This window comes from Mirounga leonina, unplaced genomic scaffold (assembly GCF_011800145.1).
Source record: "Mirounga leonina isolate KUSES-001 unplaced genomic scaffold, KU_Mleo_1.0 Mir_153, whole genome shotgun sequence".
NCBI classification, from domain to species: domain Eukaryota; kingdom Metazoa; phylum Chordata; class Mammalia; order Carnivora; family Phocidae; genus Mirounga; species Mirounga leonina.
Genome location: NW_023270387.1, coordinates 27,627,281 through 27,654,206, shown reverse-complemented (window position 1 = coordinate 27,654,206; position 26,926 = coordinate 27,627,281). Strand labels below are relative to the sequence as shown.

Below are 26,926 nucleotides of genomic sequence, written 5' to 3'. Positions count from 1 at the left end.
TAGGAAATTCCCTTTGGATCAACAACTGTGGGGGGTAGGCAGGAGCAGAATGAACAGAGGTCATGGTGTGACAGTCCTCTCCTATTTGGATGGTCTCTTGTTGGGTGGAAATAACCAGGCCTTTATTCTGTGCATTGATCAGTCATTGGAGGGGGGTCCCCTGGGAAGGGTGTGCACTTGGGGAGGGGCTTCCTTGCAGAAGAGGAAATCCCTGAAGGCTGTCTTCTTCTTTTTTTGTTTTTAAAGCAGCTGATTTCTTTTTTTTTTTTAAGGTTTTTATTTATTCATTTGAGACACAGAGATACAGAGAGAGAGAGCATGAGCAAGGGGAGAGGCAGAGGGAGAGGGAGAAGCAGGCTCCCCACTGAGCCAGGAGCCCCATGTGGGGCTTGATCCCAGGACCCTGGGATCATGACCTGAGCCAAAGGCAGATCTTAACCATCTGAGCCACCCAGGCGCCCCGACTATCTTCTGATAGTACTGCCAACAGCTGGGCCAGTAAGTATTTCCTTGAAGAACACGACCAGCTCATCTCTATGTCCACCACAGTTTGGGAATTAAAATGTACTAAGTGCTTAAGAAGGATTAATGAATTTAATCCTAATAGCAACCTAGTAAGGTAGGACTACTGCTCTTTTTTTTTTTTTTCTTTTTTCAGGTGAGGAAAATGAGGCTTAGGAGGATAAACAAATTGCCCTGGGTGACACAGCTGAGAAGTGATAGTGTCCAGATTTGAACTCTGGTAATCTAAGCTTATTTTCTGGTAGTGAATCGCCCACGCAGTGAGAGCTACAGAAAAGTACAGAGAACCATTAATATCCTGAAAAAAAACCCCAAACTATCTAATTAGACAGGTAAGAATAACATCCTTGATAAACAAGAATGCAAAATATGGCATGTTGCGATGTAAAGAGAGTGGGGACTGGAGGTCAAATGACTTGAGTTTGAATCCACCACTTTCTGGCTGTGTGGTTTCGAGCACGTCACACAAACCCACCGAGCCCCACCTCTCTCCTTTTCAAAATAGGCACGAGAACAACTTCCTCTCTGAACTTCAGAAAGGGTCATAGCATCTGCATTGCAGATAGTGATGTTCCATGACGGCACATGTTGAACCTTGCCATCCGCATTATGTGCTGGAGGCGTTCAGAGGAGCCCAGTGAGGACGGGAAGACCATGGAAGAAAGAGTGTTAGGCTGGGCTTTGAGAGTAGGACTGGAGAAGGAAGAAGGAGGAGAAACAGAAACGGGAGGGACTGGTGAGATGTTTTAGAGGTCGGGAAGGAACAATGACTTTGTTGACAAAGGTCTTAGACATTCTTTATGCCATCTCATGAAATCACCTCACAGCCAATGAGGTAGGTGCTACTGCTATCCTCCATTTTCAGATCAGAAGACTCGGGCTTGAGAGGATATGATATATGCCCTCCATTGGTGGTGGAACCAGGATTTGAACCCAAATTTGGAGGATTCCAATTCCCTGCTCTTACCCTACTGTCCTGTTAACGTGTGGTCCATGTCTGTCCATAGCACTTCTGTTAGGAAAAGCAGCACTGGGGAGGGGAAGGTGAATCCAGCTTCCAGCTGGCGAGGCTCTCTTCTCAAGGAGCATTTCCATGTGTTCTTGGAGTCAGAGTCCTATTTTGACAGAGTCTGTGCAGAAGGGAGCCTTTTATTTAGCCGTGTTTCTTCCTTCTCTAGTTTCATCTGCCATTTCTTTCCCTGCCCTGGACAGTACCTTTCCTCTCACAGTGGTGTGCATGTCCTCTGGGATCAGCACTGATGGGCTTATCTGCCAGCCTCTGGAGGCCTCCCTCCCACACACGACCGCTGTTCGCAGAGTGGGCACAGGCTTGATTCTGCAGTGTACCTTTACTGAGCTGAACCCAAATCCAATGCACAAAAAATGAAACTCAATTCCAAGTGTGTAAAGCCAGAGGCGGGGGGCGGGGGGTAGGGTGGCATCCAAACACAGCAGGTGGCCTTGAAATCTCGGGGGTCTAACTCTAACCTATAGCTAGGACAGAGACAATATTCAAATGTAAAATAGTACCAATAATGATAAAAACACAACAGCCACCGTGCCACAGCTAGTCATAATGATATTGTAACTATGATAGGAAGAAGAACTAATAATCACTGACAGCCCAGGCTTTGGTATCCTCACTGCCTCACATTTCCTTTCTGCTAGGTCAGAATAGTAGAACAAATGGAAATAGGAGGAACATTCTAACAGCACGCGCTGCCTGTCAATACTGTAAGACCAGCTGGGGTGCAGTGATCCGTGTGTCCGTGGAAATGTCCAAATGAAACCTGTTGACCACCAGCCAGGTATCACACATAGAAGCTTTTAGCATTAACTGCCGGGTAGCAAAGATGATGTCTAAGACCCCTCCTTAATCCAAAATTCTATGATACAGTGACTTCCTAAGTGTCCATTTCCCAACCTGAAGCAGCTCTGTCATGCCTTTGAGGACCTAAATATGGGGTGTGTAACGTCATGCCAATTTCCCAAGTCTTGAGGCTCAGGAGCAGTATTGAGTGTCGGGGTTGTAGGTCCGCATTTATGGATCTCCATGTGGTCTGTCAAGCAGCGCTGTCGTTGTAACAGATAAAACAGTCTCTGTGTTTATTTCTCACCCACCTGGGGAAGGCACACCGGTGGGGGGACAATGCTCTTGAGGTCAAAGGGGCTGAAGGAAAAAGCTAAGTTGGTGGAGAGCTCCTGTTTTAAAGTACACATGGTACAAAACAACGCAAAGACGGAAAAATCGAATATAGTTAAGTGCCTGCCTGTGAACAGATCCAAATGATGCTTCCCCCAATCTTTGTCAGGGCTTTCCCTGGAAGGTGGGTTGTCTTTAAATTCAGAACAGTGCAAGCGCTGTGAGTTGTGCAAGACTGTTGAATCTCAGATCTGTACCTCTGAGACAAATAATGCAATATATGTTAAGAAAAAAAAGAAGAAGAAGAAGGTAGCAGGAGGGGAAGAATGAAGCGGGGGAAATCGGAGGGGTAGACGAACCATGAGAGACGATGGACTCTGAAAAACAAACTGAGGGTTCTAGAGGGGAGGGGGGTGGGAGGATGGGTTAGCCTGGTGGTGGGTATTGAGGAGGGCACATTCTGCATGGAGCTAGGTGTTATGCACAAACAATGAATCATGGAACACTACATCTAAAACTAATGATGTAATGTATGGGGATTAACATAAGAATAAAAAAAAACAGGAAAAAAAAAGTCAGAACAGTGCAACAGTAGTCTTAGCTAAAATAGGAGTTTTTAAGATGGATTTACATTCTGGCATTTTGTGTCATTTAAAAGAGTTAGGTCTGTATACATTAACCCTGAGGTGATCCCCTGATGTAATATTGGGAAAAGTGAGATTCAGAATAATATACTGTAAAACTATTTCCGGAGTCTTTATTTTGTTGCATGTATCTAGTTACTACTTTTACCCTACTATGATATTAAAATGATTATGGTAAAAAAAAAAAAGATGGATTTGCACACTGAAGGAGTATCTCTAAAGAAATAAATGTCCAGATCTCTGGTGCCCCCTCTATTACAAATGTAAGAATCACAGCCAGGGTTTTCCTTTGGACCACAATTTTTCATTCTCTCACACTCTGGTCTAGACTTCAAATCTTTTCCTCAATCTCTGAGTGGAAATCACTGATTAGGCAAACTGCTGATGTATGAGCAAAATTAGTCTGTTTACCATGTAGGAGCTTGCTAATTGCAAAGCAACGTGAGTTCGCAGGCCCACTCTCCTTTGTTTGTGAGATGCTGTCTTTGGAGTGGGTACAATAATTGGGCTAGTCTCTGTGCTTTGCTTTCTTCTCATTCAGTTTCCTTCCTGAGATGATTCACCAAGAAGCCTCCTTGGCTCTCTATTGTGCTGTGCTATACGCATCCAGTTAAAAGCCAATGCCATTATGAAAATTGATCTCCTGCAGAAAAGTGGCACACTCGTTCATTTAGCAAATCTTTATTGAGCACCTACTTTTTGTTAAGCATTGGGCTTGGTGCTGAGCATAAAGACAGACATGATTGTCAATAAATTAGCAAAAAGGAAGTGTCCTGTACTCAACTAGGCCAAACATAGTGTAAGGTTATAGTAAAGAATGGTAAAATTCTGAGGAGGCAGGAGTAATCATGTTTAGGAAAGTGGGAAAGTGCCCAGGCAAGACAACATTGGAGCTGAGTCTTTTTTTTTAAGATTTTATTTATTTATGAGAGAGAGAGAGAGAGAACTATAGTACAAGTGGGGGGTGGGGAGGCACAGAGGGAGAGGGAGAAGCAGACTTCCCGCTGAGCAGGGAGCCCAATGAGGGGCTCGATCCCAGGACCCCAGGATCATGAGCTGAGCCAAAGGCAGACACCTAACTGACCGAGTCACCCAGGCGCCCTTGGAGCTGAGTCTTAAAGATGAGTTTTGGAATTTAATCTGCAGAGAAGGGCATTTCGGATAGGAGAGGCACCATGGGATAACACACAGATAGGTGCAAATGTGAACATTATTCTGGAAGGGCCAGTGGTCCAATGATGGTCATGCATCTATAGGCTGTTACATCTGAAAGGGGATTTGCAAATGATCTGGTTCAATGGCTTATTTTGCAGTTGAGGAACCCGCAGGCAGGAGTGCTGAACTGACTTCTCCAAAGTTTGAAACTGGCTCAGTCCCTTCACACCAGCTCTCTGTATTTGAATCTACCATGCTTTGGATGTATTTATGCGATGGATGGAGTTACTTACATCTCATTTCTGGGTACTTTGCACTGGCTTTTGTCCCCTTGCCAAGTCTACAGATAGCATTCTCTTGCTCTTCCACCTTAAATACATCCATCAATTCACGAATCAATCCATCTATCAAAAATGTATATAGAAACTACCTTGCCTGGCACTCTATACACTGTTTATTTCTTCTGCTCTTTAGAACTACCCGTTTGTTTGTGTTGCTTATCCTTAAAATGCACTTATTCTTGATATAAGATGTGAAAATCTGAATCTATACTTCAACGTTTCAATGTGCCGAGAAGCAGAGGTATTTCAGAGCTGAAAAGACACTGGGATATAGCTTGGTGTGCTGTTTATGTGTGTTCCAGTTTATACATTTCCAAGAAAACTATTTTTAGGAGCCCCTGCCCAGCACCGTTAGTCTAAGTTAATTAAGATGAAAATGAGGACGAATCATTTCTGATAAACCCTTGCCACCTGCAGAAGAAAGTCGCCTATGACCTCTTCTGGAATCTGGGAGCTTGGCCGCCTGCAGCCGGGCTGCACATAATGTGCATGTCATTCCCCTGCTGCTTTCCCCCTACACCCCCTGTGTCTTCCGACTCACTCTCACCCAGCCTGGCCACACAGTTCCAAGGATGTCCAGCTGCAGACCTGATCTCTCTTCTCTGCAGACCTGCAGGGACATGGGTTGATTGCATACACAAAGATGTCAGAGCAAATAACTACGTCTGGGAGCTGTCGGAAAAACAGTCTGCAGAATAAAATGCACACATTGTCGAAAGGGTGGGAGAGGTTAGAAAGCAAGATATCTTGACAGAGAGAGAAAAGTGTTGGAATTAATTCATAAACGTGTTGGGTGGAAATTAGCAGATGATGATTTGCAAGGGGAGTGGAGACAGAGGAAGAGAGAAAAGGGAAGAGAGACAGATGGAGAGGGGGAGGGAAATGGTGGAAAATAGAGCAGAAAACACAGCTTTCTTTCATGGGCTTGCTTTACCCTCAGCTGAAGCAGCCTGCGCTTTTACAGGGATCCCGCTACGCTTTTCATCTCGTGTTCCTCCCATAACCTCCGCCATCCACCATCAGCAACCCCTGCTCCTGGCCTCACTCCAACCTCCCACTTCCCCCACAGTTGTGCTTTTTGCACGCGTGGGATTCCCAGTTTCTTGATAAGGGGACTCTTCCGAGGCTAAAGGCACCAAACTTCTGGCTCAGGCATGGTCGGGAGGAAGGGACTTTAGAGGGAGGACTTACCTCCTGACGCTTGGGTCTGATACAAATCACCCTCTCTGAGCCTCAGCTTTTCTCCCTGTCAAATTAGGATTGTTGGCTAGCTAATGAGATTCTGTGAGTCATTTATCTTAGAATCTGGTACGCTGTATGCATTCAGTTCGTATCATTATTATTGTTATTACTACAACCATTAATAGCAGCAATAGGAGTAATAGATTTTAAATTCTCTCTCTGATGTTTGATACCTAGTAGTTCGATCTTCCTGATACAAGTCAAGAGGTCTAAGCAGTGTGTTTAAACTCAGTTTTAGAGCCAAAATGGACACGTTTCCCTACTTCCATTCCTTAACCGATGGTTGGAGTTTTGCCGCATAACAGTGAGTCTGTTGGATGATGTTCCGTTCTGGAGCATAATACAGGCAATCACCCAATTTCATTTTGAGGGAACAACTGATCATTACGTGCAAGATGAGACTGGGCTGGGTTCATTCTTCCCCCCTCTATTACAACAGTTCTCCTTGAAGTATCTTCTCCTAATTTCCCCTCTCCCTCCCCAGATTCAAGGTAGCACTCGTGAATCTGCGCCTGCCTGTAGTCTCGGTGTATGCAGATTCTGAGTTTTTCCTAAAGTAGATCCGGATACATTGAAGCTGTGTGCACCCTTATGCTCTTCCAAAGTTATTTTTCACCTCTTTGTGCTCTGTTTTCTTTCTCTGTGGCTTCTGAGTCCTTGTTTCTGTACCACATGGCTTTAGGGCCTCTTCCCCCACTTACAAAAGGGAACAACAAATTGCATTCTCCATAAAATCCATTCACACCAACACACTAACTCTTCAAGTGTTTTGCGATTGGAATTCCTTAATCTCTAATTGAGCTTTGTCTTTTGAAAAAGAAGTTAGGCATTACCTTGCCCGGGTAAAACGATCTGGGGAGGGGTAGAGGGGACTTTTCCTCTCCTCTGTTTTCTGTGTTGTCCCCGAGGGAATACTTGCTTTAAACCTTTCAGAAGGGTTGTTTCAAAGCGAAATTGAGATGTGCAATAGTTAATTTTAAATGTCAACTTGGTTAGGCCACAGTACCCAGATAGAGTCAAACATTATTCTAGAAAAAACTGACCTCCGTTGAGAAACAGGGAATTCCACTAGGAGACAGCCTTCTGATTTGAACTGTATCATTAACACCTCCCTGGGTCTCCAGCCTGCTGACCTACCCCACACACTTGGGACTTGCTAGCTTCTATAATCATATAAGTTAATTCTTTAAGACAGATACACCCACACATACAGAGAAAGAGGTGACATATATGTAAAATCCTACCGAGTCCATTTCTTAGGAGAACTCGGACTCTTACAAGCCTCTTGGACCCATGTTCTCTCCCCGTCATTCCCCTTTCTTTCCTTGTCTTCTGCTTTTGCTTTGCCGCTTCCTTTCCCTTTCTCTTTCCCAAGACTTCCTGATGCCTGGAGGAGGGAAGGTCAAATGTTGATTCTGTGTTATCCCTTCCCAGACCACTGGACTGCATTTCTCACCACCACAGGCCTTTTAGAGCCTCATGACCCAGAGAGGTTTGCCCTTCCTTCCTTCTTCCCTTCCTTCCCTTCCTTCCCTTCTTTCTTTGGGACACTGAATCCATCCAGCAAGATGACCCGGAGCTAGAGCAGCTGGGAGGAGATGAGGGAGAACTTTTGGGATTATAGTCAGAGAAAAATTTTGGTGCCAAGTTAAGAGGTGGGTGGGGGAGCATTCCTGCTGATGAAAAGAAGCTGTTTGGAGACAAATCCCAGATCTCTGTATGGTGGGGGTGATAATGCTTATCGCCCTGCAGAATTTTAGAGATTGGCCAGGCCAATGCAACTCAGACTGTTGGCCAAAACCCACATTAAAAATACATTTAAAAATGTCACCACACCACAAGTGCACCCGTGAGAGCCTGAGAACTCATACAAATAAATGAATATAGTCTAGACTCTCTGATGTCATAATACTTTATGAGAGGCTTATTCTTTATGCCAAGTGACCATATATCACAATGATTATGTAAATCACAAGATATGCTCCTGATTAATATGGTTATGTTTTATTAATTAGGATATTAATATCTAAAGCCCATCCACATAGCTTGTTAGCCGTGTGGTACAGCCATCATTTTCCTCCCATGAAGAGCTTTTTACAATCTAAATAAGAGTGCGCTCCAGCATCAGTAGTTTATGGGCACAGGGCATACAATTCTAATTCTTTTTCTTCACCTCAAGCTAAACTGCTACCAATAAAATCGTATCCAAAGTCTAAATGAGGACAAATATATTCAATTATGTAATATTTGGTATGTGATTCTTTTTTTTTTAAAGATTTAATTTATTTATTTGAGAGAGAGAATGAGAGACAGAGAGCATGAGAGGGAGGAGGGTCAGAGGGAGAAGCAGACCCCCTGCTGAGCAGGGAGCCCAATGTGGGACTCGATCCCTGGACTCCAGGATCATGACCTGAGCCGAAGGCAGTCGCTTAACCAACTGAGCCACCCAAGCGCCCCTGGTATGTGATTCTTGAATAGCTATAATATCTGTGAGATTGCAGGGTAAGGATTGGAGATACAGGACTATTTTTTACTATTTATTAAATAAATATTTATTGAAAATCTGCTATATCCCAGGAACTGTTATGGATGCTGGTGACAGAGCAGGGAACCATGAGGGGGGGCAGGAAAAGATTTAGCGTTTTCTTTTTTTTCTTTTAAGATTTTATTTGTTTATTTGACAGAGAGACAGAGAGAGAGAGAGAGCACAGGCAAGGGGAGCGGGAGAGGGAGAAGCAGGCTCCCCGCCAAGCAGGGAGCCCAATGTGGGGCTTGATCCCAGGACCCTGAGATCCTGGGACCCAAGCCGAAGGCAGATGCTTAACGGACTGAGCCACCCAGGTGCCCCAAGATTTAGCATTTTCTACTTTGAGTTTCTAGAAATGACTAGGAATAATCTTTCTTCTCTACGCATCAGTTTCTTAATCTAATAATATAATACCTTACTAATAGAGGTATTAAAATAATTATATTGAACTGTGTGCTGTATATTCTGGTTTCTAACACATGGTAGGATGATGATGGTGATGATGATGAAGGCCACTGTTTTTAAATGTTAGTTGGTTGATCTGTCCCTGAGTGGGTCCAGAGATGGAACTTCTAACATGAAACAATTCATCCTAACGTATCTATAAATCATTAACCATGTACAAAATATTGTTATTAGCATAGGCAGGTCTATGGCAGTTTCAGGGAACTCAATCTTCAGACACTACATATCAATATTCAAGTCTCTCATGCTGAAGGGAAATAACAAAACACTACACTAGCCTTCCCCAGACCCACATCTCTGTCCAGTTAGAGCTGCACTTTCTCTTTTCTCATTTGCTTGCAGGTGGGCTTGAAAGCCTGGCCACATCTGCTTTCTCCACTCCTTGTATTCCGTCCTACCCAAGCTCAGCACCGAACTTCCACAGCCCTGGTGGGGAAACTGCTTGTACCAGTGTCTCCACCATCTTCCATTGTGCAAGACCAAAAGCCTGATTGTCCATCCTTCACCAAACTGAATTCTCTAGTATTTGACACTGTTAACCACTCCCTTCTTCCTGATTAGCCTCCTCCTTGATTTCTATGAAACCATCAATCCCTAATTTTCCTTCTATTTTTCTAGTTACTTGACAGATTCCTTCACGGGTTCTTCCACTCTTCCCTTAAATGTTTGTGTTGCCCAGAATTCACACTAACACTTTATTCCTTCTCACTCTACTATTCCTGTTGACTGACTTCATTAGTACCCAGGGCTTCAGCTCCCACTTTTACAGAGATGATTCCAAAATCTATAACTGTAAACATTGTCTCTTTCTCAGGCTTAAAACCTAAATATCCCAAAGCCGGCAGAAATCTTTACTTGGATGTTTCACTAGCACTTTCCACTTGGCATTTACGCTGATCACCCTCCCCTCAGTATCAACTCTTCTTGCTATTTCTCTGATTGGTAATATCATCTGCTCCCCTGTCAACATCAGAAACCAAGTGGCAGCCTAAATCCTGAAACTTCAGGCTTTAGGACTAAATTTAGGACTCACTTCCTTTGAGCAGCTTTCCAACATCCCAAATCTAGTTTAGATTGTCCAGCTCTGAGACAGCAAGGCATCCTTGCATATTGTTATTTTGAATCTTATATTTTACTACAATATCTGATTTATTTGCCTTACTAGACTATAAACTCCCTGAGGGTAGGTAATATATTATATTGTTTGTATCCACAGGCCCAGGAAAGTGCCGAGATGTTCAATTAATATTGGTCAAAGAACCCCCAAAACTCACAGCACAACACTGAATGATTGAATGAAGTTGTCAACAAAACAAATAATATAAAATAAATTGGCCAATGAGATAAGACTGCATGTAACCAGCATATAATATAAAACACAAGTTCTAGTTCCTAAGACCAAGAGAGATCAGATTCATTTTAGGAGGAAGGGGATGAAGTCCAGGTAGAGTAGCATCTTGCTTATTGAGCACTTACTATGTGCCAAGCCCTCTGCTAGATATTTCATATAAAACTTGTTCAGTTCTTCAAAGATAGAAGATAGCGTTAATGTTGTCCAACTAACCATTGAGGAAACTTGGCCTCAGAGAAGTCTGGCCCATTGCTCAAGGTCCCCAGCTCCTAGGTGGTGGGTCCAGATTTAGAGCCAGACAAATTGGCAGGCATTCTCTCCTTCATACCTTGGTTCCCTGAGTGGAATGATCCATTTTCCACCTGTCACAGTGGAAGCAAGAGTGAGACCAGGGAGGAGGAAGACTATAATTACTCCTATTGAGCATTTAAAAAATACATTTTATGGCTTGTGGTTCTCAATATAATGTTTTTTTGTTATTTGATTTCTAGAACTATATGAGGTATGACTATTAAGTAATGAGGGTGATTTTATTGTACATCTTGTGGAAATTGGTCCCTTTACAGGAGTCTCCATCCTTTCTAGGAAGAGGTAATGTAATGTGGTAGATGCCCTATGATGTCCCACCCTTGACAAGTTTGGGGGCCAGAGAAGAAATGAGAGTGTGGTAAAGAGAGTCTCTAGTGGGGATGGAGTTGAACCCTCTGCTGTCCACCTCCCTGACTTTCTACAGGCTATGGATAGTAGACATCAGTTCTCTCATGCAGCAAATATTTGCGGGTATTTATTCTGTGGCAAGTTCTAGTCCACAGTAGAGGAATCTGGGATGAGCAAGACAAATATCCTGCTCTCATGGACCTTGCAATTCTAATGGGAGAAAGATGGTTATAGGTGTGTGCCCATGCCTACAAACACACACACACATTTTTAAAAGGGAGTAAAATAAGGGGGATGATACATCAACCGGATTCTATGGCTATCAGTAGATCACTCTATAAGTCTTCGCGAACACCTCATCTATATATTTTTAAAATGCAAATCTTAGGTGCCTTATGTTTTTCTGTTGGCTTTGCTTATCTTAGCTTTTGTTGTTTTTGTGCATCCCTTGGGCTATCTTTGTTGTTTTATTTGTTTTGTTTGGGTTTGGTCAGTTTCAGTCATTTTGGCATAGAGAAGAGAAGAGGGCTTGAATGCTCACGACAGTTGCCATTGTGTCAGGTGCTATAATAGGAGGTTTCACATGTATCATCTGTCTTAATTCACACAGCAAGCTTTGAAGAAGCTCTTATTAACCCTGTTTGCAGATTTGGAGATAAAAACTCAGTGAAAATAAGTAATGTGCCCAAGATCACAGAGCTCGTACATGGCAGAGCTGGGCTATGAGGCATGAATTTTAATTCATGCCAACCGTCGGTTCTTTTCACTAGCTCAAGCAGAGGAGTCCTGTGTTGGAAAGGATGTGAAGTGGTCTATGATGAAAGAAGAACCGATTAAGATTCAACTGACCTGAATTCTGGCCTCAAGTTAGCCACTGACGAGGAAAACAATTTGACATATATTTGCCTCATTTGCAAGGGTGCAAAGAGATAATGGGAAGTGAAGTTCCTCATGCCTACCTGGCACTGATCATGTGGGCAGCTATCATATGAGAACTGCTCTGGGTTTTACAGAGGACACTACTTGTGTCTCATTCATAGTACTGTGTTTGGCATCTGTTTCTATTTCTTAGAACTTCCTTGACCCTAGAAACTGAAGGCCTAGTCAGTTCTTACCTCTCTGATCACTAGCGAACATTTCTAGTTTACTACACCACCTTGTCTGGAGGGCCCCGAGAGAGCCAACCTTCTTCACGCTAAGCTCCAAAGCCTCCTCAGTCATTCCCCTCCACTGGGTCCTTACCCATTTAGGTAGGTTTCTGTAATATAAATATGCATCATGTACGGGCTTCTTACTTTGTTTTTTCCTAATGCACACACAGAACAGCTGGGTACAATCTTTTCCCAGATAAACACAAGCTGTAAGTTTTCTTTATTTATGAATAACACACAGTTTGAAATTGCTTTTACAACTGGATACACACTTCATTAGGTACATTCAGATATTTCTGTTGGATCCAGAACTCCCCAGTGGCCATCCTCACCTAGGCAGCTCCTCCATGGAAAAATGAAACCTTATTAATAACCACTTTTGATCCTTAGGTGATCTTTAGGTGACCTCTAATTCTAAAACTGGCTCTTCTTTAAAATCAGAGAAACACCCATCCCATATTACACACACATAAAACCTTCAGACAACTTGAGAATTTGCCTGCCTTGTGCCATACAGCTTATCTGTCTACGGCACCACTTCAGGGAAGAAACCTGTGGCATTGGGGGAATTAGGTACTTCCGATAGGTAGTAAGAACTAACATTCATTGAGTGCTTACTGAATGCCAGGCAGGATGCTGACGAGTTTACATGCAGTATTTCATTTAACACTCATAAATACTGTGTGTACTCATTATTGTCAGTGCCTCTATTTACAGATGGGGAAACTGAGGATGAGCAAAAGTTAAAGAAATTGTGAAAAGTCACGTGGAAGTATTTAGGAAGGATTCAGACGGACCCCATTGTCCCTGTTCTAGTCTTACTACACTATAAAACAGGGGCTTTTAATTGACCTAGATCATGGCTGGTAAGTTACAGTAGATGCATGACTTAAACCTGGATCACTGGACTCTTATTAAGGGTAAGTGAGCAGCACTTTTTTTTTTCCCCCCAAAAATGTACTGATAACTTCATGGCCTTATTCTAAAACAATCCTAGAATCTACTCTCAAAAGCTGAGATGTGGCTGAGCAGGGGAAATCTACTAAGAGACAAATTGAAATCAGTGGAATCACTTTAGGTTCTGAAGCTTAAGATAAGGGGGACTATTTCTAATGTACAAACAAAGACGGGGGGCCTAGATCTGAGATAGGGGTTCCATGGATAACATGCCTCCCACCCGGAAAGAATTTTACCACCTTTTGTTTTTAGCGTAAGCTTGGAAGCAGGTTTTGGTTAGACGCTAGTGTTGTCCTCAGTCCTGTAGGGTAAGCTTCAGACTCCTTTCTCCCACTGCCAACCTAATATCTCCATCTGGCGGTCTTATGGAGCTTTTTACTCACTCTTTCAACCTCTGCCTCTCAAAATCTATTCCTTCTGGAGACATCACCGCCACAGGAAATTGCACCACCCAGTTACCAACCAAAACTTAGGAGTCATCCTCAGTCCCTTGATCTTCCTCAATTCCAACATCCAAACTCTCAGAAAGTCCTAAACTCTGTATATCCAAGATACACCCCTTACGTTTCTATTTTTCTCTGTCATCATTGCTTCTGCCATCATTTCTTTCCTGTTCCACTCTTGAAAATCTCCCTGCTTCCATTCTGTACCCTTGCAAACCATTCTCCATCAGTTCATGTCACCTCCCTGTTTTAAGTTTTCCAAAGTTATTGCCCTGCCCTGGATCCACCTCTGTCTTTTCTATTATAAATCACCCTGAATATCAAGATGTATGTAGATCTGAATCAAAGCTCTAGTTTGGACATGGGGCATTTACAATCTTTCACTCATGTCTTTCTACATTCACAAGTTGTTATCACAGGGAAGTGGGAGTTGTGTTATATAATCCTAATTTATGATTATGAAATGCTTCCAATGTGCAAAGTGTAACACATCGCCTCATTAATTGTCACCCTGTATTAATCATGCTTTAAAATTTTTCTGTATTTTATGATGCTTTGACATCTGGGAGGCTTGCTAATTCTGGAGAGACTGCCCCTCCCAGGGTTAGCTAATTCCTAGAGCTAGCAAGAAGCTTGTCTTCGGCATGCCTTTTGCAGGCAAACCAATCAAGTAAGAGCCCACATCCCCAACTGCCTTCTTTATCCAACTGTCACTTACCAAGCTATTTCCTCTAACTCACCCAGGAACACTAGAGACTACCACTGTAGCCCAGGGCCTGCCAGAATTACTCAAACAATCTGATTCTAAGCTTGCTCTAGCTTGCCTACCCAGCTTTACCCATTCCTTCTCGTAGATGCTGCAACCAAGGCTCTGGGTCTTTGCTTTCTCCTTGCTTCCTTTCCTTCTTGACATTGCACCCCTCCATGTTTCCCCACATGGCTCTGCAGGGCATGGTATGCCCTCTCCTCTTGGGAATGGTAAGTAATAAACTCTTCTTTCAAGGAAGCTGTCTCTATGTCTTTTAACATACCAGACCTCAAAACAAAATCTTGGGGACATCTCTCAAGACACCCCCCAGGGCCCCATGAGATAGGTATCGTTAGGCACCAGTCACATGGCTGAAGGGTTGAGAAGTCAGTCTCCGAAGAGACAGTCCAACTTCAGAACCAACATTCCTCGTTAGTACTCTTACTTTGTCCTCAGATATTCGTCTTCATATATGCAGATATACATCCAAGAGGGGTTTAACTCCCCATCATGGTACTCAACCAAATATTCCTTAGAAAACCCCCAATATAAACCACTTTAGTCCTTCCTCATTGTGAACCTCACGTCCTGTTCTCTTTCCCATTCCAAATTCATTTGGTTTTCTATTCTATAAATGGAATACGGGTCCCTAGCAATGCCTTACACATGAATGAAATCTCCCCCACAAAACTGTTGACTGGCAAAGATTAACATAAAGATTAGACCTCTGTAGTTATTTCTCTGATTCACTAGCCCTTGAGTTCAGTGATTTATTCACCCACAAATATTGAACTAGGAAGCCAGCTTACTAGAAGAAAATAGACACAAGAGGCCCTGTTCTCTAGGACTCCAGGTACCCACAGCTGGAGGGAGCCAGCCCAGAAAAAAGAAAGATTTCTTACATAATATTAAGAGTACATAATGTCTTGCTTCAACCTATCTCTGCTTCTCTTCTTTTCTTGTCCCTTCTGTTCTTTTCCCAGCAGGACTTCTTCCCCAATAACTTGTCCCATTTCAAGCAATCCTTCATAGACTGAGTTAGCATTTAGCAACTGCTCCATTTGCATCTCCTGAGGAGCACTAGGACTGGACTGACAGGTGCATGACAAGGGAATGTCACCTGAGCCCACTACAACCAAGTGGCAAGAGCTGTGTCACTCCTACGGCAGACTGACCCAACCCCATACCATCATCCCCCAGTGTTCAAGACAAAAAGTCTGTAACTGAAGAAAATAATAAGCACAGCTTCACATTCTCAGCTTCACTCAGGTTAAAGCACTAAAGAAAGCCTTTCCAGTCTGGTGATAATGGATAAGAGCATCTCCGAGTTTAGAGGATTAGGTACAATGTGTATACAGAAAACCCAGGTACACTCAAATCTCCAGGAAAGATGTGTGTCATTAAAACTGGCAGGTGGTTCCAAAGTAAGTAGTTTGGCTGTTCTCTGAGGCCTGAGCCTCTCTTCCGGGCATCTTTTCTCTCCCACCCTTATAGCCCAAGAGCTCAGGATGAGTGTTCTGCCCAGCGCCTGTCTTTATTAATATCCCTTTTCTGGAAAGGAGCTGATACGCATTTTTTTTTCCCCGCTATTTAAAAGAGATAAAGCATACATAGCATGACTAGTGACCAGTATTCTTTCTTCCTGAGGTGTGATGCTCTCATTAAAAACTTTAGACCTAAAAACATATGTGGGCTCCCATTTACAAGGGAAGATGGGGCAGTATATATAAATGCTCAGTCCCCATAATGGAGAGCAGATAGGATGCCTTTGTATCCTTAAACAGCTAAAGTAATGAATAAGAATTTAAAGCTTATTTTTGAATTAAATTCCATTGTCCAGAGCCCTGCCTAATTTAACAAAAGGATTTGAGAAAGAATTCAGTAAAGAAAATGCACATAACAACCACTGAATTATGATATAGGGGGATAAGCTATGGTTCTGCAGGTATGAGGTGGCTTCTGCCAGAAGGAACAGGAGAAAAGCAATAGGACAGGCCCAAGGAAAGCCTGAGCTCTCTGGTTAAGAACTAAAAGAAATTAATCTAAGCCTCAAAGAAACTGATAGGCTGGCCTTTAAGGATGCCCTATTCCCCAAGTCCCCTCCCAATACCACTGTGGTGCCAATTCATGTTGTGATCATAAGCCATAGATGAAGTTTCTGAAAATCGCCCCTAACACTCTTTAGGCTCTCCACGTGTTTTTCCCATCTCTTTCTTTTCTACAGTAAGATACTAGAGCATGCAGCGGTTTGGGGACTATTCTGTATGTTGTGCAGTAAGAAGAAATTCAGACTTGCCAGTTTGGGAAAGAGAGAGAGCAGGTCTAGAGCCATGAGTAGCTCCGAGGTGGGTCATCTGAGCAGGAAGCATATTTCATCTTTTCGCAAAAGCTCCGGGGAGCCCCGCCATAGGACTGTATAGCTTGGCCGGGTGGCAAACGGCGGCAGGGGTGAACGCGCACACACCGGTTTAGCTACCTCCGGGGAAAGGATGTTCAGTTCTCCGGGGCGGGGTCTGGCAACTTCTGCTTGGGCAAGGAGCGAGCATCACTTTTCCATTTGCTGCTCCCTCCGCCCCCCCGCCCCAAACTCCCTCACCCCTACTCCCCTCCCCCCGCCCCCGCCTCTTGCAGGGGAAGCCACCAAGAGGGGCGCGGCATCCTCTCGGCTGGCTCGGGTGTCAGGGGGAGAGTGGAGCCCGCTGCGGCGCCCGCCTCACCCCCGCTCGGCGGCGGAGTCCGTGTGGGCGCGGCGCGGCGCGGCAGGGGTTAAGGTGGGCGCCCGCGCCCCGCGCCCCGCGCCCCGCGCCCGCCCGCCGGGATGAGCGCGCAGTCCGCCCGCCCGCTCGCCGCCGGCCCCGGAGAAAGTGGCGGTCAGTGATGGAGCTGCTGCCATGACAACCCCGGCGGTCGGGGCCCGCGCGCGTCGGGGCTGCTCCCGGGAGGAAGGCGGCGCGGAGGCCGGGGGCGGCCGCTGAGCGTGGCGTCCGCGCGTCCCCGCGTCCCGTGCCGCGTCCCCGGAGGAGGCGGGGGCGCCGTCCGCCAGCTCCCCGTGCGCCCGCAGCCTGCGCCGGGCGGCGCTCCGCGGGCCGGGCTGGCCAGCAGTCGCCGCCCGGGCTGCGGTGGAGGACGCCCACGGCCCCGCGGACCCTCAGGCTGCGACGGCCGCGTCCCCGGCCTGGAACTTTTTGCCGCCTTTGGGTTCCAGATTCGAGACTCGGGCTGGTCTATAAATACATCTGTACATGTGTGTGAGCCAATAAAACATTTTCTCCTCCCCTTGAAGCAGGAGCCTTTTAGGACATCTCCTTTATGCCAGAGACCCTTGCCTTGCTTCTTTGGGTTATAAACTTTTGATGCCAGACCTCTGCGGAACGTGCCCAACTGAATCTTAAAGTAGCATCTTGAAGAGCGAGGCAGAGAAAGAGCAATCTGTGACCTTCATCCCTGCACCTTCCTCCTTCCTCTCCCTTCCCGGCTGCCTCCCTCCCAGGGGAGCGTCAAGAAAGCTCTTTTTGGATGCAGGAGGGGGCATCGGGTTCTGCTAGGCTGGAAAGCTGAGGCAGGATTTGAGGAAGAATCATTAGACTCCGGAGAGCCTGGACTCGTTTCTCCTCCTTCCCCCTCTCTGCTTCTGGCTTGCTCCATCCCTCTCCCGTCTCCCCACACCACAACCCGAGACCCGCTGGTGTGCGGGGCGGGGGACAAGGACCGCGCCGCTGCCGGAGTTCTGGGAAGTTGTGGCTGTCGAGGATGGGGGTCTGTGGGTACCTGTTCCTGCCCTGGAAGTGCCTCGTGGTCGTGTCTCTCAGGCTGCTGTTCCTTGTACCCACAGGAGTGCCCGTGCGCAGCGGAGATGCCACCTTCCCCAAAGCTATGGACAACGTGACGGTCCGGCAGGGGGAGAGCGCCACCCTCAGGTAGGGAGCTGTACTTCAGCGGGGGACTGAGCCCCTCGGACTTGTTAAGGGTGTGGGTAGGGGCCAGCAAGACAGCAAGAGAGAGAGAGAGAAAGAGAGAGAGCAGAAGGCTGGGGTTGGGGAGTAGGGCATGCGAAGGGCCTTTCTTCAGGCCCGAGAGTTGCCCACTTGCAGACTGTGGCTGCTAACACCCATTTTCCTGGACAGGTTTGTCATTTGCTCTGGTTTTTCTTGTCAGGGATCTGATGCAGGACACGGAGGTCCATGCTTGGGACTCCATGCATCCATGAGGCCATGACATGGCTAGATTCACTTGATGCCCTGGCATCAAGATGAGAACACGAGCGCCCTGTAATTGCAGTACTGGGGGTTAGCCTAAGATCACTGAGCGCTTTGGTGGCTCTCTCACAGGCCAGAACGTGCGTGATGAGGCAAGGTAGTCTTCCCGATGGGGTGGCTTGCTCCTACCAGAGACCTACCTAAAATGTCAGGCTCTGGAATTGCCAGTGCTGGGCCATGGCCGTTTATGAGTCTGCTCAAGACACAGCCATCCATGCCAACTGCGTGTGGTGCTCCTGGGACCCCTATTATAAACTATGAGGGCAGTTTTATCTTTGCAGGCTTGGACCAAGGAGAGGAAACGTGTAGCTTTTATGCAACGACATCACTCCTGTGCGAAAAGCACAATAGAAAGCTTTTTGTTTTACCTTAATGAGTTACAGAGAATCACTTACATGCTCCAGGCCGAGGGGTGGAGATTCTTGGAATATGAATCTTTGGGGACTGGGCCCGCTGCAGCAGAGACTTTAATAAAAATGCAGCTACCACTTTCCACCAGCTCAGCAGATATCATCTTTTATCCCTTTAATGAGGCAGTTCTGGTCCTAGGAGACAGATTCAGGGACGTCCCAGCTTAACTCTGGCTCACAGTATACACAGGCTGAATGCGTTTGCCCTGTCTATGACTTTGATGGTTATGTTGAAAATAAAACATGCTGTCCCAGATTCTGCAGCCAAGAAGCCTGGCTTCTCCAAGGAACAGTTGAGGATGGGGCTTCCTTCCTGCTCCTTTGGCTGCCCTGGTTGAACTCTCTCTGTATCTGAACAAGCTGCGCCCAGGGAAGGAAAGAAAGGCCTCTCAGGACACTGGCTATTCTTTCCCAAGCTCCAGGCTAAGGTTGGATTCTTGCCACTTTGGGAGATTCTTAGCTGCATCTTCTTTTGGAGAAGAGAACAGGTTTCAAAGATCTGTCTGCTGGTGCTCAGGGGCTCCAGTAGAAGAGAGAAAAAGGGGTGCTAGGGACAGACTCCCCTCCCTGACTGCAGGAGGGAAAACCCTTCTAACCCCATGGGCACTCCTCAGCCTATCCCAGACTAGAGTGCAATATGTCTATTTCGTTGTCTCGAGAAATTTCCGGAGCCTCCTCCTGAGAATTGACTTGTGGGATGCACATTGGCCAAAGAGCTGTGGGCTCAAATATAGGAGTAGTACCCTATACTACCGAGGAAATGTTGGTAAATGTTAGCAGGTGTGAGGGGCTGGTGATGCTTCCACACACCTCTCTTTATCTCCTAATCTAGTATTGGGGGCGAAGAGGCCCAGCACCGAGTAAAACCTCCTTGCTGAACCTTCCAAATCTTTTGTCCCGTTCTTGACCCTGGAAGTTAAAGCAGAAACTTAAAAACTCCAGCTTTCTGCTTTCCAGGATGCAGTAAGATGATTCCACCAGCAGAGGGCCAGCTTTGCTCTGCCTTTTTTTTTTATTAGGGGCTGGCCTGGTTTCATGATCTTCAATTCAAATGTTCAGCAGCTGGGCTTGGTAATGGGAATGGGAATAAAAACGGGAAAAGCTGAATAGTTGCTTTTTGTGCTTTGTGGAGAAAAAAAAAAAAAACCTTAGATGCGCGAATATAACTGTTATCTGTTACCTGATTGCATGCTTTTATTTTTTAAAAAGTGTTGATTTTGTCTCTCCTCCTCTGTATAATTTGCTCTGAAATAGAGAGATTCAGCACATTGTCCACATTTTAATCTCTTTATATTCTTTTTACCTCTTGTGTTCTTCTCTCATTACTTTAGTCTTCGTTTTTATCGGGTAATTCCATTTTACATGCTTTTGCCTATAATTCGTTCTCTTCACCCTTTTTTGCCTTTGTCATTTAATTCTTATTAATTTCTGATTTTTTCGAGGTTTTGATTTCATTCTTGTCACAGTGTTTCTGCAAACAACATCCCAATCTCCTGCAGCTTTCTGGGGGTCCCAGTCTCTCTCTAGTTTTGCGTGCACCTTCGGTTTATTGGTTAACAGCTGTGTGCCCACATCAATGAAAAACTTACCTGTCAGTGCTCCAAGGGAGAGTCCTGGCTTCCAGTCTCGGGAAATCCTTAGCCTCAACCTCAGATAAATGTATCATGTTTTATGCGTGTTGTATTTTGCTTTTAAAAGACTGTGATTCTAAGGATGGTCACACTTCAGTCTCCTTAAAGATGTTCCCTTGGGAATCCAGTGTTTGGAAATTTAGTGTTCTGAATGCATCAGATGTGCAGGATGCATTGAAAACATTGACTGCTTCCCAGGCCCACGAGCCACACAGTCTTTTCGAATGTGGTTACTTTGGATCAAAATCTCTCACATATGCTTCTAAATCTTGCCTAAAGTCACAAAGGAGGCCAGAGACCTAGTAGAAAAGCAAAGGAGTGGAGGAAGCCGGGGCCTCATTTGAATTTTCCAATGAGAAATTGCACGGCTTAGAGAAGGATGATGTCCTTCCTTGGAGATATCAGTTTGGTTTTGATAGGTCTTTGATTGCATTGAGGGACGTTAGGAAGGGATGTGCGGGAGATGACACTGAAGTTTCGAACGTGCATAAAACTCATTTTATATAAGTGAGGCAATATTATCTTCCTCATAACTACTTCACAGGGCTACTTGAAAAGTAAAAGTAATTATTTGAATATTGAGTAATTTTGTCTTCCTGGAAGAGAGATGTTATGGGAAATGAAGGTGCTGTTCACCATGGCTGAATTATAGCTTCTATGAATCTGATTTGAATTCATTATTACAAATGGGCCCTTTTGGCCAGAATCATTTCAATTATCTGCTGCTGGGTTAAAAATGTTCTGTGCCTTTCCATTAGATTAGATATGACAAGGATCTAGAAGTCCTATGTCTGAATCAGTGCCCACGTCAGGAAAGGAGCCCAGGATGCTCACTGGTCAGTTGGGTCCTATTAAGCCATTTCTGTTGTGCGGATGATAGCCCAGTGTGTTTTGTTCCTGGGCCTCAATCTCCTCTAACTTTGGTTTACTTAGTGGAACCACGTCGTCTGTGTACATGAACATTGTGAGGGGCTGCTGTAGGAGGGAGGCATGGCTTGTTGCTTTAAGGGACTGGTCCCCTAAGTGGGAAAAGTTCCCAGCGACATAACTGTTTTTATTTATTTATTTGTTTGTTTGTTTATTTTTTATATGGCAGGATAATCAGTTTTGCTGATCCAGGCTTGCTGATCTGGGATTATGCTTAATAACTCTTTTTCTAAAATGACGCTACATTTTCATTTGGAGTTCTGAGCTAATCCATTTGGAACCAAGTATTTGAGGGTTTCCTACTGCCAAGGAATAATCTGAGCAGCAGGATTTTGCCCAAGCAACTGGGGCAGTGAAGCTCCCAAGGACAACACACTGTTGTTTGCCTGGGCATTTTTCTCTATTTTGCACTCACCCTCAGCAGCTTCTCTGTGAAAATTAGAAAATTCAGAACAGCCACTAGGTTATTGGAAGCAGGTGTGCCACTTTTGCATATTGCAGTATTTAAGCTGCCTACGCTGAATAAGGTCATGGGTGAGGGCAGAGTCTTCACTCTTGGGCTGGGGAAATGAAGACATAAAAAGAAGCAAGTATGTGTCCGTAAAGGACCCCTCACACGGCGCTGCTGACCTGGGCTGCACACTGCAGTTGCCCGGGATGCTTTAAAAACCTTCTACTGCCAGCCTCCCAGACCAATGAAATAAAATTCTCTGGAGTTAGGCACCGGGGTGGGCTTGTGAGACAAAAAAAATCTCCTCTGGTATTTCTAATGTGGAACCAGAGCCAAGAACCTGCCCTCGGAACATCTGAGCAAGTGGGTCTCCAATGACCCTACCTTCCCTTGACCGTCTCCTGCGTGCGTGTACTTGGCCACCCACGGGCTGCCTGTGCTCTAGAAAGGGCACTGGGTTCAGGGGCCCGAGTAACTGGATGTGATTCTTATTCTACCACTCACTAACTACATGGTTTTGAGCACTTCGGTCCAACGGTGTACACCTAGAAGCAATATCTGCTCAGTCTGTGACATCAGCTGAGATGAAGTACATGGCCTTATTCTAACTACAAAGCAATGTATACCTCCAAGTTATCACTGGTCCTGCGTGGGATTCCTCAATAACAACCCATAATACTCTCAGTCTTTTCCAGGTTTATGTGCTCTGCCTTTTCACCCTTCTACACCCACCCCATACACACCTTTAAAATGTGCTGATTTCTTCCCGCTTCCCCTCAGCATCCTGCTTTCTCCTTGAGGCCCAGAATTGTTGAGTTCCAATGACACTTGTTAAGTATCTCGGTTCTAGCAGATGCACACCATGGAACTAGCATTTAGGGATGGGTCCAGTTAGGCTGGGAGCTCCTGGAGGTTAGGAGCCCTGTCTTATGTACTGAGTACAGATACCATGATGGACACAAAGGATTAAAAAATACGAATCGGTTGAATGCTTTAATCCTTTTTAACAGGACTCAGTCTCTTATCATGTATTATTACCTCTGCAACAACAAAGTGCTGATATCTAAAAAGTTCCATTCTCTTCGGAATATGACGCTGGGACACTCAGACACAGCAGTTGGTTAGAGATCTTGGAGGCCTGAGGGACTTTTGGATTCTACTTAAATCCCTTGCCAGAAGGGACAGTTGAATCCACCAGTGGTCACAAGCTGATCTGAAACTATGCAAGAGGCGCGACTATCCCTGAGGGCAAGACACTGAGCAAGGCAGTAGGATTGAGAGGAAAGTTCTTCACAGCAGCAGAGTAATATATTTAGAAGTGAGGCTGTGTCTGTGGAGATTTGCCTTGCGTAGACACAGGGAGATACACGGAGCAAGGAGGCAGGAGGGGGTAGACGGGCTGCTCAGTGGCTGCGCTTGGGAAGTTGGTATGTCAGCTCCTGGATGAGGCTGCAGGATCCAACAGGCTGAGGGAGCAGGGCTGCCTGGACGCTAGCCCTCTCTGACGTCATTGATTAGTTAGAATATGTCTGCCTCCCCCAACACATACTCCAGGAAGCACAAGTCAAGGCAGGGGAAGGAGATTTTAAAGGATTCATGACATATGCTCTGTGGGTTTCTGAATTGCTCTGGAAAACTCAGCACCTCTTGTCATAAACCTTTTTGTTCTTTTTTTTTTTTTTTTTGGCCTTTAAGTAAATTTGGCCCTTGGGTTCAGTGTAGCCCTGTTGTTCTTTCCTCCCAGCTTCTGAAAAGGGGCGGTGCCCTTGACCTGCGTACCGTGCTTACTCTGTGGCTGGTTCTGAGGGCCCCGGGGAGGACAGCAATACGGGCCCATGTGTGTTACAGATCTGATGGGGTCCAGCAGTGAGATGCAGCAAGAGGAGGAGCCAAAGAGGTCTTAGTTGACCTTCCCAAGGGAGAACTTTGAAAATTACTTATTAGCAGGAAGCAGTCTTCACAGTCATGAGACAAGAGGGAATTATGGACCAAGACATCTTTAGGGCTGGCAGAAATTTGCATTGTCTATTAACTTAGGAACCAAGAGTTAACCTTGCCTGAGTTTTTTTTTTTTTTTTTTTTTTTAATTCAGACAAGACAGCACCAGATCCTTTCAGATTCGTTTGTTTGTTTATTATTTTCCCTGCAGGAAGATGCTTTTGCTGTTGCTGGGTCTAGCTGAATTGGAGAGAAAGCTGGCATGGGGTGGGCACTGGGGGAGAGGCCGCATTATCAGCCCTTTCCACCTCCCAGTAAATGACACCTTCCTGCAGCTTCTTGGAACCCTGGTGTATCTTTTTTAAGATGTGAAAATTGAAGTTGTAATGTCTCTGCAGCTCAGCAGTTACCCTGCCTCGATCTGTGTGTCATTTCCTTGGTAGAGAAGGTTAAAGATGGGACATGTTTGAGCCTTATGTCACTCTCCCTACAGGATCACACCATAGACCCTTTCGTAAAATTGGCAAGGCGGGGGAGCTTTTAAAACAAACACGCTCTATTATCCATGATTAAGTGTGTGTCAGAGGCCAGGCCAATTAGTGTTTCATGTGATTTTCAGAATATTATTATCCCTAAATATTAACAGCCTCAGAGATTGAGGTTTAGAAGAGTTAAGTCACTTACCTTTGGTTATGTGGTTATCAGGTGTCTGGATTTGGTCCAGGAAGACTGTTTTCTTCTCAGTTTTATAAGACCCTCCCCCCCCGAACCCCCCTACCCAGACCTGGCATAGAGAACACAGAAAGCTTTCATGTGCTGCCAGCAGAAAAAACAAAAGCACCCTTTCCGTGCCCCAGACCTACACCTGACGAAAGGTCAGGAAAATCTGTGTTGCAATCAAGGGCTGTAGCTGAGCTGATCTCCCTTAGCGGTCCTCTTTGCTTTCTGCTGCTTACCTGCCCTCACCTGCATTCGAGTAAAGGTTGCTCTGTCGTCTGGGGCTGGACATGATGCATGCTGCGAACATTGCACAATGTGACAGCCACCAGGAGGGTCCAGGGTACTGTCAAGCCCATCACTGGTGCTCTTCACTTTGAACCTGTCCTACGTGCTGTAACCCCCTGCTACGTGACCTCCCGTAGTATGCCAGGATCTCCACGGACCCTGCAAACTAAGACCAGGTGGGCAGGGGATTCTTGACAAGAGCCCACTGATGCCAGAGTGCTTCCTTGAGAACTGTGAGGAAATGAGTGACCTGGATGGAAGTATAGAATGAAGGGGAGTTACTTTTTTAAATCCTAAAATATATGTCCTTCTATAATCCCCATCCCTGTCCTTATATTTGTATTTTAGTTTAAACCATTCGGCTGTGAAAAAAGAGAACCACAAGCTTTGTACTTACCTTGCCTCTGATTCATACCCTAGAGGAAATCATGTGACCCCTTTTGGCCTGTTCCCTGGAGACCGCACATTTTGCTTAAATCAAAGAGATGCTGAAGGACTTGACCTGGCTTCCCATAAAAGTGCTGATCAATAAAATGTTTAAAAATTAGTTTTGAATATTAAACATTTTCAGTGGTTCTGAAAAGTTATGGCATCTCAATTAACCAACTTTCCACTGCATAATAGGAACAAAGAATGTTCTAAGTGGTTGTTAAGTTTTCCGGCTAGCCCACAGAAGATAATTTAACTCATAATTATCCAAAATGCGACACACTGGCAATAAAGAATAATAGGGAGCCACGTTGTTGTAGAAGAAGTGATTACACAAAAGCGAGAGAAAAATGAATATAATTTTCTATTTATCTCGAATGCCAATGCTGAAGAAAAGTAGGCATAGCAAGAGGAAGATAATATGGAAACATTCTTTCAAAGAATGTTCAAAAGTTTTGGAGTTTGTTTTGTTTCTCTTGTGCCAAATTCAATTTTAAGATGTATAGCTTTCATTTTATTTTATTTTATTTTATTTTATTTTTTTAAGATTTTATTTATTTATTTGACAGAGCACAGCGAGAGAAGAAACACCAGCAGGGGGAGTGGGAGAGGGAGAAGCAGGCTTCCCGCCTAGCAGGGAGCTCAATGTGGGGCTCGATCCCAGGACCCCTGGGATCATGACCTGAACCGAAGGCAGATGCTTAACGACTGAACCACCCAGGCGCCCCTATAGCTTTCATTTTATTGGATTCAAGTACATGTATACTATTGCAACTTCTCTGATGATTGGATTTTTTTTTTCATAAATATAGATGAAGAAAGGAATATAGATAAAGGAAATGAAAGACAAAAATGGAGAGAAGAGAACACAAGAGAGATTTTCCCAAGGTGTCAGCTAAGAGTTGAAGGAAGACACAGAGCTAAAGAGGAGGGGGAAGTGTGTATGTATGAAGAAAAAAATCGCCTGAAGTGGGATTACCTGGTAGTCAAAAGTTGAGCAAAGAAGGAAGAAAGTCATAGACAAGAATTACCATGTCCCACAATATCTGGTGTGTGAATGTCTCCCTCCCTTCATCCAGGTCACAGGACCAGACACACAGTGGTCCAGCGCCCATGCTAAGTCGAGGTACAGAGCCGCATAGTGCTCAGATTCTCACTGGCTGCTAGGATTCAGCTCTTTCAGAACCTTGCTTCCTACCTGTCCCCCAGCTATCAGTCCCCTTCTTGTCATTGACTTTTTAGTCCATGTCTTATTACTCTGTGTGGGACCTACCCTAGGCTGGGGGTGATTGAGAGTCCCAGCTTGCCTTGCTAGGACCTCTTCTCCAACAGACCAGGTCCACACTTGACTCCACTCCTGGAAGCCTGGGGATTCATGAACTTTCCAAATGCTGGCCCTTTGCCTGCCACCCAAATGTCCGTTTTGGAGATCACCTCAGTGCAGGGAGCGTGTGAGGTCTAGGCCAAGTCACACTTGCTTCTGTGCAATTAAACCATTTATTCTCAGATATGTAGATTGCTGTGTCAGATGTT

At 45.1% G+C, this 26,926-nt stretch overlaps 1 protein-coding gene across 1 annotated transcript in view; it reads left to right on the top strand.

Moving 5' to 3' along the window:
* The first annotated feature begins 17,541 nt into the window (after positions 1-17,541).
* Positions 17,542-26,926, top strand: part of OPCML (opioid binding protein/cell adhesion molecule like) — a 490,752-nt gene continuing 481,367 nt past the window's right edge. The window contains exon 1 of the mRNA XM_035009317.1: positions 17,542-18,263. Within this exon, the coding sequence (XP_034865208.1) occupies positions 18,097-18,263 (167 nt within the window). The 5' untranslated portion in view covers positions 17,542-18,096. The remainder of the gene's footprint in view (positions 18,264-26,926) is intronic.